Source organism: Lampris incognitus, chromosome 1 (genome assembly GCF_029633865.1).
Source record: "Lampris incognitus isolate fLamInc1 chromosome 1, fLamInc1.hap2, whole genome shotgun sequence".
Lineage (NCBI taxonomy): Eukaryota > Metazoa > Chordata > Actinopteri > Lampriformes > Lampridae > Lampris > Lampris incognitus.
In genome coordinates this window covers 13583911-13598195 of record NC_079211.1, presented here as the reverse complement: position 1 = coordinate 13598195, position 14285 = coordinate 13583911, and the positions used below count along the sequence as shown (strand labels likewise).

The following is a 14285-nucleotide window of genomic DNA, read 5'->3' as shown; positions in this document are numbered from 1 at the left end:
ATCTGTCACCATCTTACAATGCTGTGATTGCAACTATTCCTAAATCCTCTGTAAATAGTACACATGGCCATTGTAACTCACACCTATTTGCATATGGTTTCAGATGTTATGCAACTGTATTGTTTATGAGGGTGGGGATACCTGCAGTCAGCTGAGACTGACAAGGTCACTTAGTTGAGTGATGAAATGTTTCTCCCACAAAACGTTGTGTTCAGAATGAACCGATTCACCTTTCTGTGAACTTCTCGAAATGAAACAAATGATCTTCAAAACACGGGTACTTTTCCCTCATTAACTTCTGAACGTTCTGCGGTAAGGCAGGAAGTCAAAGTGTGTTATTAAGCTTTGATTGTGTCATAGATCTGTCGTTTAGAAACACGGATGAGAATCAGATAGCATTCCCTTTCAGCTTGCTGGGAGAGATAATGAAGCTTTGGAAATTTGCAGCACACCCCAGAACAAAGTGCACTAGCCTCAAGGTGAACATTTACCAAGACAAAACAAAGAGCTGGTTAAAACTTTTGGGATAAGCTGGAGGGAAAAATGCACGGAGCTAGAAAAGACGTTGTGATTCAAACTGTTAAGGCATTCTTTTAATGGAAAATATGAAACACGCACACAATACACAGTCATTACCTCAGTTCAGAGACACGCCTGTATTCCATTTGGCAGCATTTTTAAAGTCTACTTTTGTATTCTACAACTGTCATTTTTTCCAAAATAACCCCAAAATCCCCATTCCCAAGACAACAAAAAAAGGCCGACACCCCGTAGAGAAAGGCACATATTTCAAACCAGGAACCTTTTCCTCCTCCAACTACTCAGTCACACATTTAAAGATTAACCTAGTAAGCCATTCACACTGAACCATGAGGTCGATTAGGAGCTAAATGCTTTCTAAAGTGGCCCTATAACAATAATCATCAGCACATTGCTGAGCCACTCTCACTTGCTCTCCTCCTCCTCCTCCTCCTCGTTCTTGCCTTCGTCCTGTGGTAAACGGCCCATATTGTAGAATTCCACATTAGGCCTCATGTCGGAGAGGTGTGCAAGGCGGTTTGACATGGCGAAAAAAGCAGCAATGGCGCCAATGTCCCAAGCGTCCTCCCGGTCGAAACCCACTTCCTCAAGAGACAGGAAGTGCTGCTCGGTTATGGAGTCACTGCGGCACACAGCCATGGCAAAGTCCAGCATGGCTTGCTCCCGGGCTGACAGCGCTGCATTCTTGTAGTTAACAATGACCTGGGTCAGAAGGAGTCAGGGGGAGATTAAGGTAACGTGTGGACAGTTTGTGAGCTTCAACATGTAATAAAACGTGTGTGCATGTACACAGATACTCAAGGTATAAAAAGGAAGTGGTGACATGTTCACATAAACGTCAACAATCGACCCCATTTTACTCAGTGAAGTAACAAACATTTACATTTATATTGAATTATGCTTGCAATACATTTGCAGTACAAAAAGTCCAATTCATTAATGCTCTTTTCTTCCTATAAACACCCTCAAGGATAAACTGAAGGTGCGCTTAAAGACACAGCCCCCAAAGTTTTAGAGATGATGAGCTGGTGGGCTGCATGCTTACTATTGTGGTGGCCAGTGATACAGAGAACTTGCAAAAAAACTCAATGAGACGAGGATCCTTCAAAATAAGACTTTTATTGACGAATCAACAAGGTCTGAGTCAATCTGCAGACCTGACTCAGACTTTGTTGATTCGTTGATTCTAGTTATTTTTGCAAGTTCTCTGTATCACTGGCCACCACACTATCAAGGTAACATGTACTGATGTGTTCATGCATCTTCATCAGATTTAACACTGCGATTATTTTTTTTTTTTTGAAAATGTTCCTCCTTTTTTCTCCCCAGTTGTATCCAACCAATTATCCCACTCTTCTGAGCCATACTGTTTGTTGCTCCACCCCCTCTGCCGAACTGGGGAGGGCTACAGACTACCACATGTCTTGTCCAATACATGTGGAGTCGCCAGCTACTTCTTTTCACCTGACAGTGAGGAGTTTCACCAGGGGGACGTAGCACATGGGAGGATCCCGCTATTCCCCCCCAGTTCCCCCTCCCCCCCCGAACAGGTGCCCTGACTGACCAGAGGAGGCGCTAGTGCAGCGACCAGGACACATACCCACATCTGGCTTCCCACCCGCAGTCATGGCCAATTGCGTCTGTAGGGACGCCCGACCAAATCAGAGGTAACACAGGGGATTTGAACCGGTGATCCCCATGTTGATTGGCAACGGAATAGACCGCCATACCACCCGGACGCCCAACACAATGACATTCGAATAAAATACACATGGTGACCTCAGTTACAGAAAATATAGCTTGGATACAATTTCATTTCACCTCATGTACCTTTTTTCCATTATTGTGCTGAGGCTTGAAAATTGAAACAAGTCCCAAAGAAAACAACTGAGATGAGGATTACAGCTCACCTGGTCAGCAAGATTGGGTCTCTTCGAGTAGATGCGATGCAGTGCACTGTGGGATACCACACAATAGAGACACTGGTTGTGAATGCTGGTGGCCACCACAATCAACTCCCGATCAGCCTTGGTTAGTCTCCCTGGGGGTGAAAAATTCAAATTTATTTCCCATCATTAAGAAAAGATGCGGACGGGCAGATTAACTAAAAACACAAGCTAAAACCAAAGTACAATCAGTCTAGCCAGACATGAGCATGCATACTGAACAAACAACTACACAACCGTGTGTGTGTGTGTGTGTGTGTGTGTGTGTGTGTGTGTGTGTGTGTGTGCATATATTAACAAAATGAACCCACCTGTGTCCTTGTTCATGAGTTCATTGTAGTATGCAAAGAAACCCCTGAACTCTGCAGGTCTATGGGAGAGGACTTTAAAGACGTTTGGCAAAAAGCCAGCCTGCAAAACCGTGTGTGGTGACATCTTGTTAAAATGCGATAAAAGCAAGGTTACTTCGGTGCACGTTTTAGTATACCTCTTTTGAAATAAGACTAAACAAGTGTACATTTATTTTACTTCGGTTTTACTTGCAAAAGATAAACTTGAGAAAAGCGCACTTTAACTTGTGCTTTTCGTTGAACGCTTTCCTCAAGTTATTTATGTAAGACAAATTGAAAAGTATGCCTTTCAGTCCCAACAGTAAACATTCTCATGATAATCACAAGGAATTTTAGACAATACGTCAATACATCCCCGCGACCCCGAGAGCAGGATAAGCGGTTACGATAATGAACGTCAACATATATCACAATACCTTACACGTGCCAAAAATACCACGTTCAAGAATCCAAGTGAGGTAACTCTCACTGAACTCTCCGGTAATGTTTAGGAAATCCCACCAAAACTAGTTTTAAAATCATACTCACTCCAATATTTCAGGCACTATTTTATGAGGAAATTGTAGGTAATCAAGTCTTGTTTTCTCCAATTTAGACGACAGAATTGAGCCAAGGTATTACAAAATCCGAATTTCGATACCGATACAGTACCGTTGAAAGACGATAAACTATAATACCGAATTATTACCTAGCCACGCGTTAATAAACTAAATTTAAAAAAAGTGGGCCAAGTTAATAACGGCATACTTATGTGAAGGCCATAAGTGCCTCTGGACAAGTCTCGCCTACCTTTGACTCCACCTCCTCCATCAGCTCCACGATATCGTACGGCAGGTCTTTCTTGTAGGGGACCGGGTAGCGGCTGATTCTCTCCGGAGGCGCGTCGCTGCAGAGGCGTCTGGCCCGCGCCGCCGCCGCCGACGTCTGCAAACAAACACGGGCGGACCGGAGGGAAGCCTGCGCCGAATTAAGAGTGTTATAAGCAAAGACGGCCTCGTTGAACCACATCAATAAGGAGTGCACTTCGGGGCCAGCGTAATAAACAGTGTTATGGAAAGGGAAAATACTGGGCAACTCACGGACAACGCAAAGGTGGGCGTGCTGAGCAACTTCAGGACACCGCTCGCCATAGCTCTCTACAGTCAGCTGTTGGGGCGCGAGCTATTGCTCATCTTCTCTTTCCCTTTTTTATGGCGAGTGGCAACCAGGGTTAAGGCGCATTACCGCCATCTGCTGCGTTGGAGTGTGAACTACAGTTACCAACCCCCCCCCCCCCACAAGCACAAGAAAATAACTGTTTCACTGAACGCTAAATTCTTTTGATCCGCCCAGTTTCTTTCAAATAATGGAATAGACTCCCTAAGCCGATGGCAAATACAGTTTTAAGACTTCTTACACTCCAAGCTTCCCAATTCCCCTCTTTAATGTTTATCGTTCTCGAGAGTATTTTTGGCAGTGAAAAATTACATACTCCACTGATTCCTCTAGTTTGACCGTGCTCATATAATCCGGAGGGATGTTCGTTTGTTAAATGCAGTGTTTTATGAAGTCTGGTAAATGTCCTGCCCTCAGCCTTCTTAAGACGGTCTCCTCTTTGATAGTCTCGCGATACCAGACTTTCGGCGATCTCCGGTGAGTTGAGCGAAGCGTTAGGAGACCGACTTGTGAGTCTACCTCTTTGGTGCTCCTCTTACCTGACCTCACGGTGCCCACTTCTCGCTGGAGTGCATAAAGGTGTTCGTCATCCTGGGTTTGCTGTAGCCCAACTGTGCTGCCGCTCTTTAACGATGTTTCTTTTTATTATCCCCTTTGCTTCAGATTCCCTGAACATGACCTCCTCATGTTTCAGTGCCTGATCCACAATTTCATTGCCCTTTATCCCTCTGTGAGCTGGTATCTACATAAACGTTATCAAAAAATATTCATATTTTAAAATCTGTACAGAGTTTCATAGATCTCATTAACTACTGTGAGATGTAAATGACTGCAATGGCATTAATGCAGAACACGAGCCTGTACAAAGAATAACCTTTTTAATTTGTAACTCGTCTATCTTTTTTAATGCTGTTGCAATTGCCATCATCTCAACTGTGTAAACTGATAAATGATCTTATGTTCTTCTTTTTACAGAAACTTGTAAGGCTGGTATGCTAAAATCAAAACCTTTGCTCCCTGTATTAGGTACCTTAGATCCATATGTATATCCTGGGACAAATGTATGATATAATTGTTTAACCTATCTTCAATCAAAACTGCAATATTTCCAAAACCTTTATGTACCTGTATTCCCCCCCCCTCCCAGAATGTATTAATCAATTGACACTGAGGGGACCAGCCAGGGGGTGTTACTGGTAATGCTACTGTAGGGATAAATCATGTCTCTAGCTACCTTTTCACTGCTCCATGCAAACCACTCCTGCTTGGCCCTTTCTCTCTCCCAACATGGGAGAAGTACCTTTGCTGTTGGATGTCGATCTGCAGAATACCCTTGAAGATTTGCCCAGTAGTTCATCATTATCTGTTTTAGTCTAAGATGCAGCGTCATTTCCCCCACCTCACCATGAAGAGCTGACACGGGCACCACAACAAGGTCTCATAGCTTGACCTTTACCACCTCCAACTTCTTTAATGAGGTTTTTGCTGCTGAACCGTAAGCAATAAACCTGTAATCTAATACTGATCTTATCAGCACTACTTTTACCTTCGAGTCAAACCACACACCCAAAAAACTAAAGACGTTCACTTGTTCTATCCTTTGCCAATATATCTTCTTTGTATATAAGCGACTCTCTTTCTGATGAACATTAATACTACTATTACTACTACTACTACTAATTTCGGCAGCTCCCATTAGGGGTCACCACAGCAGATCATCCATTTCCATCTCTTCCTGTCCTTCGCATCTTCCTCTGTCACGCCAGCCACCTGCATGTCCTCCCTCACCACATCCATAAACCTCCTCTTTGGCCTTCCTCTTTTCCTCTTCCCTGTCAGCTCCACATTCAGCATCCTTCTCCCAGTATACCCAGCATCTCCTCCACACATGTCCAAACCATCTCAATCTTGCCTCTCTTGCTTTGACTCCAAACCATCCAACCTGTCCCTCTAATATACTCACTCCTAATCCTGTCCATTTTCGTCACTCCCAACAAAAAATCTTAGCATCTTCAACTCTGCCACCTCCAGGTCCATACAACTCTGCAACCATTGTTCAAAACCAAGTGCACAGTCCAGTCTGCCAAGAAAAATAGGATAAGATTGAACAGACCGCTCCAACCCGACGGCACCTCTGACTACCTCCGCCCCCATTCCTCCAATGGTTGTTTTACACCTAAACCGGCTCTGTTTGACTTGAATGGAACGGAACATTAATTAGTATCATTAATTCACTGGTAACATCTGTGTTTACCCTATTATTTCATGTCATAATGGCTGTTGTGGGGAAAAAAATCCATTTAGCTTGCATAGTACTAGAGTGTAGTTCGGAGCAGTAGGTGGCAGTAATGCACCGTAAGGCTGGATGTTAATGGTCTCTGTCGAAACGGCAAGAGACGAAAAAGACGAAGAAGAAGCGCAATAACAACAGAAGAAGACGAAGAAGAAGCGTGCTCGTTCTTCTAGCCGTGATTTCTTGATCAACTATAACCACAGGAGAGTGTTTACAGTGGACATATTGGACGCTGCAGTTAAAGTAATGTTTTATCATGTAAGTAGCCGAAGTTTTGTTTGCTCCGTCTCGCTGGAATCAGGATGCCGAGCGCTCTGCGGAAGTTGTCCCGCGCAGCTTGCTGCCTCTTCCGTTTCAACCGGTCACAACACCGCCGTTTCTGTCAGGGTTTGACGACAACCTGAGTTTAAAGCCGAAAGACCAGTACAACGTTGGTTTAACGGCTGCTAATGTTTTGGGAACATCAGCAACCGTTTGACAACCGCCGGCAGCTCAAAGCGTATTTTGTAGTGATGCGACCACTTTCACAACATCACACAACATGAGCGTTGTGTTGTGTGTCTGGAAGTGAAGACGCGCCGACCAGCAGAATCCACTTCAGCTGGTTCTCAAACCGGGGCCATGCCAACCAAAGGCCGGGCGATATCGACAAAATCAAATGTCACGTTTTTGACTGACAGGCATTAGTAATGCGATGACCAAACAGGTGGAGGTATTCAGTGTTCGTTTCACTCGGCTAAAACAGTCTAATGAGTTACGAAAATTGTATCACTTTGCTGCAATGGAGCTTTGAAGATCAGAGAATCACAGTCACGTTTATGTGATATCACATATGTTACATTACATAACCGGAAGCCCAGATGATATGTGACACACACTGGTGGGAGCGTGATGTTCTCTTCTTTGTCTGCAGATTTCTTTGGAGCATGAAATCTTATTACATCCACGGTATTTTGGGCCAAACCTTCTCAACACGGTGAAGCAAAAACTTTTCACTGAAGTGGAGGGCACCTGCACTGGGAAGTAAGTGGCTTTGAGAATTACTCGTTGTAGTGGTGTGAAATCGGTGTTAGGATTCTTAATTTGAGCCGTACATGTGTATAGTTATTGGAAACTACATGTTGAATGCAGGAGAGAGGAATATGTGTGCTTGCTTTTTACTTGGTCAAATGAAGCACTGAAACAGAAGAACCCCAACCTCTCTGGGCCGCCTGACCCTTCATTTTGGCCTCTCTGTAGTTATAGTGTACATGTCTTTGTGACCTTTCACTGAAAATCTTTCCAAACGGGTTGAAAATACTCGCATCAATCATTGTGTCACATGGAGCTAGTCAGTTTGCTTTAAATGAGTGAAAACTCAAGGTAATCCCTTAAGTGTTGCCCAGACTGATGTTGGTCAGATTTTGGCCAGCTGATGTGTTGTAGAAGGACTGTTCCGAGTGCTAACTTTGCCTTTTAAGTCCCTAAGAAGCAAACCAGTGATTTATAGGTGCTATGTGTAATTCAACTCAGGTTTACTTCTGTATCCCTAAATTGCACTTACGGTCTAAAAAGTCTTTACATTCACACATTGATAAACAGGTAGATCCAGCCAACAACAATGGATGACACTCTCCTTACACTCTCAATCCAGATAAGGAAAAATGTTCATCATTTTACTTGAATCCTGACCTCTGTTCAGTGATGTGAAGAACACCAATAAATCAGAGCAAGCAAGACAACCCCAACAGTGAATCGTTTGAGTTTCACTCAGTACCAATGAGCAGTCCTGCTGATATCTCACTAGTCATATTACGCTTCAGAAAAGCTGAAATGTTACACACAGCACTGAAAACCAGTGAGCTTAAAAAAATGGAGGAAGAAAAAGGTTGATTTGATCATTGAGCTCTTCCATTTCTGTTCCAGGTATGGTTTTGTCATTGCGGTCACCACCATCGACAACATCGGGGCAGGTATGATTCAGCCTGGCCGAGGGTTTGTCTTGTATCCAGTCAAGTACAAGGCCATAGTGTTCCGTCCATTTAAGGGGGAGGTTGTGGATGCTGTTGTCACTCAGGTCAACAAGGTGAGGAGCATAGTGGTGTTTATATAGTGCTTTTCTTCTCAGCAGAACACTCAAAGCGCTTTACAATTTATACCTCACATTCACCATTCACACCATACAGTGCTGTTAGTAGCACATAAAAAAGTTGACATACTCATTACTGAAGGAGGGCACAATTCTATTAAAAACACGGTGTATTTAAAAAAAACGTAGTGGAAGTTATTTGGAGAATTAAAAAAAAAAACTAAACAATTTCATACGTTGTGAGGTACAGGCAACTGGAGTAGAATATGATAGAAAAGAAAGTCACTGCACACTCATAGTCATGATAAAGTGATTAATTTTTTTGAAATTAATTATCTATGTTTTCACAAACAAAGCTGTCTTCATCAGGGTACTCCACACCCAGACAGCTGTGCTTGGCTTCCTGATATTGAATGTCATGTTTCAGGTGTTGGGCTACTTTTTTTTAAGTTTTATTTTAAAAACCCAGGGTAAGAGTTTTTTACCCGTGGTTTCCACCCAAGTCAAGTCAATTTTATTTGTATAGCCCAATATCACAAATTAGAAATTTGCCTCAGGCGGCTTTAAAACAATAAAACATCCCGTCCTTAGACCCTCGCATCAGATAAGGAACAACTCCCAAAAAAACCTTTAACGGAGAAAAAATAGGGAGAAACCTCAGGGAGAGCAACAGAGGAGGGCTTTCTCTCCTAAGACGGACAGACGTGCAATGGATGTTGTGTGTACCAGTGTTGTAGTCGAGTCACTAAACCTCAAGTCAGAGTCGAGTCTTGAGTCCCCATTGTTCGAGTCCAAGTCCAAGTCTTGAGTCCCCAAAGAAGAGTCTGAGTCAAGTCCGAGTCAAGTCCCCATTACCTGAGTCCGAGTCATCAAGGTTGAGTCTGAGTCAAGTTCCAAGATGGGCTCCAGTGCTCCACTCTGGCACCGTAAAAAAGCCAACATACAAATAAAAAAGGTCTACATGAAACAAAAGTGACACAGCTGTCACCATTTCAAAGGGAGTTTATTTACTTTGTGACACAATAGCCAAACAAAAAAACTAACAAAAACAAAAAACAGTCTTCATCAATTAACAAGTCCAAGTCCTCATCTCCAACTTCCGAGTCCGAATACAGTCAAGGCTCAAGTCCAAGTCACCAGTGCTCAAGTCCAAGTCGAGTCCGAGTCCTGGACTCGAGTACTACAACACTGGTGTGTACAGAATAGAACACTTTTTACAGAATACAACACTGGAAGATGATAACAGAATTAGTATAAGAATGTGATGAGGAGGATGCCAAAGGAACAGCTTGGGACCTGAGCCAGATGACCACCACCACCATGTAGACCTGACAGGAGGAGAGACTACAAATGCACACAGGGGAGACTGACATCACACCATTCACATACATGGGAGAAGAGACAAGAAAAGACATTACTCACACATCAGAGAGAGAGAATGATGCAACATTGTTTATTCAGTCATTTAAAAATGGGGAAACAAATTGATTTGACATGATTTATAATGTGTTTTTACTAATGAGTTGGTTGAAATCCATTTATTTTTCTTTGAGTGGGACATGTAGTTAAACCCCAGGGCATTGTTGACACACCCCAGCATACTTAGGAATGCAGATGCCAGAATGTATTGTGTAGTGTGTAAGTCATGTCATCATTTAAGCAAAAAAATGTGTTATGGCATTCATAGTGAGTGCTGTCTGTTGTCAACGATTTTCATAATACCAAAGATTAAAACTGTCTACCAGTCTATATCACTGAGCCGAGACTAATAAAACTGATATGACTAATTTCCAGTCAAGGAAATGCAGTTGTATCTGACTAACTTCACAATACAAATATGAGGTGGTTCTACGTAATTAAAGATGGACCAGTATATTCTCATACACGGTGGCCCAGTGGTCAGCACTGTTGCCTCACAGCAAGAAGGTCCTGGGTTCGAACCCCAAGCTGTCCCAGGTACTTTCTGTGTGGATTTTGCATGTTCTCCCCGTGTCTGCTCGGGTTTCTTCCGGGCGCTCCAGTTTTCTTCCACCATCAAAAAGACATGCATGTTAGGGTTAATATTCCTGCCTGTGCCCCTGAGCAAGGCAATGGGAAGACGAACTGGAGTTGGTCCTCGGGCGCTGCAGCTGCCCACTGCTGCTATGCAATAGGATGGGTTAAACGCAGAGAATAAATTTCGTTGTAACCTTTACAATGACAAAAATAAAGTAGCTTTCTTTTTTCTTTCTTCCATGTTGCTTCACATAAAGTATACATGTTACACTTGATATAGCGCTACAGTGTCATTGTTAGTCTTGCCTAAAATAATCTGAACTGTTGATGTTGGGCATAACTTGACTTTGATGGTCGCTTGTCTGAATGACTTCCCTGTCTTTCTTGAAGGTTGGACTGTTCACAGAAATCGGCCCCATGTCTTGTTTCATCTCTCGTCATGTAAGTTAATTAAACTTTTTATATTTTCTCAAGTCTGCTCAAGTGCTTGATGCTGGCCATAGATGTCTTTATGTATATCTTTCTTTTTCTTTTTTTTTTAGTCCATTCCCTCAGAAATGGAGTTTGACCCTAACTCCAATCCTCCTTGTTACAAGACGGTAGATGAGGTAAGGTTGTTCCTAGATCTCTCTGCTTTTGTCAATTGTGAATTTTTGTCTCAAAATTTTGTATATTTTCCATATAGTTTACTTAACTGTCACCTTTCATGTTTACAGGATAATTATCTTGCTTTTGATAGCACTCTAATAATTACAAATGAGATCAATAAAACGACCACCCTTAACCCCAATGATTATTATCAGCAATACGTGTGCTGCAGCCATTGTGAATGGATTGGACAGCGAAAGTTAAATCCGTCTTAATGCTGCAGGCCTCCGTCTCTGTGCTTATAGTTCACTGGTTTTAAATAGTTTATCTAAAAGAAAAGGAGAATCTGCTTTCTTGTCTGTTAATGCAAGTATTAGAAGATAGTTTCACTTTTTTTTAACCCCAGACCTCATTAAAACATTATCAGTCATCATTTAGAAACATAAGTACAAAAGACTGATAAAGACTAATTTCTTTACAATTTGGGAACTTACCATTTTGACTTCATCCCAGTATAATGTGTTGTACTCTGCTATACCATGCTGTATCTTCTTGTTCAGAATGGGAAATTCACAGTACAGACAGATGTCTTAATGTGTTCTGTTGAAAAAACAGTTGCAAACCATGCTTTCTGTCCAGTTTAAATGTCTTTGTTTTGCATTTCTGCAAGACATTTGTTCTTGCAACATCTGTGCTGTTAATTGTCATAATGCAGATTTGTTTACTCTGGAGGTATGGGGCTGTTGCTATTGTTACGGAACTGCTGGGCTGCTGCACTTCCTGCTCTCACAAGTGCAGTTTACAGATTGTTGGGATGTACTACATCATCTGCAAATAGTAGTCCCAAATTAATTTGAATTTTGCTCCTATTAAAAACAGCAGGCGACAGACATGGGCACAAGTCCATGAATACTGGGATGTCATCTGGTGCTTTACCTGTGCACCCATCTCTAGAGTGAGGGGTTGTGTCAGGAGGGGCATCTGACTAAAATTTTGTCAAATCAGTGTGCGGCTTGACAAGACCATACCAGCTTGGTCGAGGCCCGGGTTGACAACGGCTGCCATTGGCACTGTGCCCTCACAGGGTACCGATGGAAACTGTAAAATCCACTGTGGTGACCCCTGAGAAACGGGGAACAAGCCAAAAGAATAACAAGAAGGAGCTCCTATTAAAACCACGTTCTGGTTAAACATGAAACTAGATGGATTCATTGATTGTACTGTGAGCTTTCCATTTTGGAAAAGTAAATGTGTCATGGTTTTCGAGGACTAAAACGATGCCCCATTGGACTGTGTGGAAGCCCAGAACTTTACTAGGTGGTATAACAATTTCAGTCATGACATACTGCTAGATATCCCATCTGAAGATACTGTCTGTCTTTCCTCTTTTTAAAGGACATCGTAATCCAGCAAGATGATGAGATCCGGCTTAAGATTGTGGGCACAAGAGTGGACAAAAATGACATTGTAAGTGAACTTTGTAATCATTTGGAATAGTACTTCTGGAATTTAAACACCACAAAAGTACTGTAGTCCCAATGGGTAAGACTTCTAGAGATGGGGAAAGGTCGCCACGAGGAAGTCAAGTCATGATGCTGCGGTCTAGTTAAATACATGTGAGCCCGCAGCTGTGATTCAGGATTTTTAATAGAATATGTTCTTTTTTTTTTTTTTCAGTTTGCCATTGGATCGCTCATGGATGATTATCTGGGTAAGTTGTATGTCATCGCATGTGTGCAAAGGTCTTCTCACCTCAACTGGTACAAAAAAACTCTGGTTATAGTTTCTAGATTTGTCCCCCTGTTTGGCTTTGTCAGAGTAAAAGATGATACTAATAAAACTTAGTGTGGGACAAGAGACTGAAACTACTACGTCCAAAGTGAAAAGCATATTCCATATTTTTAAGTCTTGGAGGTATTTTGTGAACCAACTCAATAGGACATTTATCTCGTGACAGTCAGTCGGTTTGAAAAAGCAGTTTCTTCTCTATTGTTTGTGAACAAAAAAAATAAATGTTGTTTTCTGTGCTGTTTTCCAGGTCTCGTCAGCTGATCTGCAGTTTTTTCCTGTCAAGACATTTTAAAATGCAAACGCTTGGTCAAGTCTGTAACAATGAGTATTTTTCTGTGCTTATTGATGGAGTAAGGGGAACAAAAGTTTTGAAACCTGTAACTACAATATACTTTTATGTTGGCATCAGAGGGAAAAAAATCTCCATGTAGTCAGAAAAATTAAAGGTAAATTGTTCTAAAACACACTGAAAATACCCATCATAATTTTTTTGACCACCTCATTAGTAAAAATTAAGGATCCCATCTAGACAGTGTTTTTGTACAGGACGTGGACTGTAATAAAATATTTAATTTGTAATTACAGTGTCCTCGTTCATTTTTGTTCATCAAAAGAACCAGACTCTGTCTTGAATATATTTGTGTAAATAGATCTAGTCCACAGCTGCAAGCATTGTTGTTATTGTCTGTAATGTGCCAGATGTGGAACAAAACTACTTGCAGCTCAACATCGGTGCTTTGGGCTGCGGCTGTCCTCTGTGTCGTGGGGTGACTGTATAACTACGGAGCCCGTGGGTGGCTGCAGAGCCCGTCTGTTGCTCGGAGACCCTACGATAAGTTGGAGATCTCAAGATACCAGAATTTACTGGGATTAATCCCATGCACTCACAGGTGAACACTTCACATAGACACAGGTAGACACGTCACATGCACATACACACACTAGTAGCATCGACCTCACACTCTCTGGATTACATCCTTTCTCCCCACCATTTTTTTCCTCTGTTTTCCCCTTTACAACTATAACTGCTATAGTAAACATATCGATAAGATCATTTTAATTATGTTTTGCCAAACACCTGTCAGCATCTGTCACTTTTTGTTTCTGAGTGTCCTTGTTTCACTTGTGGTTGTCCCACTCTCGGAGAAGAGATGCTGATTGGTTGTTTAGCTGATCAAACATGCGGAAGAGGGGGACCGGTGGTGGCTATAAATGTATTACAAAATCACTGCGCTCTTGTTATCCCACAGATCATCCGGAGGACAATTATAAGCGGTTCTTGATAATTAATAAAAATTGCTTTTGTAGGTGGAGAATTTGAACGACCCTTTCTGAGTAACTCTGTCTAGGGCACGTTGGCCTACTCATTTCCTGTGTTGTATGCCAAGACTGCTGACGGCACAGGTTTAAAAAGAAAAAAGTTCATGGTACAGATCCATTTTATGCACTGGTCTGTTCCACACACTAAACTGACTATTAATCTTCTTTTGGCTGCTCCCATTAGGGGTCGCCATAGCGGATCATCTGTTTCCATCTCTTCCTGTCCTCTGCAATTTCTT

General features: G+C 42.2%; 2 protein-coding genes across 3 annotated transcripts; one reads left to right on the top strand and one right to left on the bottom strand.

Moving 5' to 3' along the window:
- Positions 1-573: 573 nt before the first annotated feature.
- Positions 574-4024, bottom strand: si:ch211-175m2.5 (uncharacterized protein LOC568697 homolog). Its single transcript, XM_056293913.1, has 5 exons — positions 3916-4024; positions 3626-3793; positions 2798-2897; positions 2451-2581; positions 574-1242 (listed from the first exon to the last, which is right to left on the bottom strand). The coding sequence occupies exons 1-5, from the start codon at positions 3964-3966 to the stop codon at positions 946-948; spliced, it is 747 nt and encodes a 248-aa protein (XP_056149888.1). The 5' UTR covers positions 3967-4024; the 3' UTR covers positions 574-945.
- A 2380-nt stretch (positions 4025-6404) lies between these two features.
- Positions 6405-13281, top strand: polr2g (RNA polymerase II subunit G). Of its 2 annotated transcripts, none has more exons than XM_056290434.1 (8): positions 6405-6542; positions 7198-7307; positions 8190-8349; positions 10738-10788; positions 10890-10955; positions 12331-12402; positions 12613-12646; positions 12974-13281. In XM_056290434.1, exons 1-8 carry the CDS (start codon positions 6531-6533, stop codon positions 12985-12987), a joined length of 519 nt encoding a protein of 172 aa, XP_056146409.1. In that variant the 5' UTR covers positions 6405-6530; the 3' UTR covers positions 12988-13281. The 2 variants fall into 2 exon arrangements, with proteins under 2 accessions (XP_056146409.1, XP_056146406.1); XM_056290431.1 differs by lacking the exon at positions 6405-6542 and adding an exon at positions 6702-6996.
- The last annotated feature ends 1004 nt before the right edge of the window (positions 13282-14285 follow it).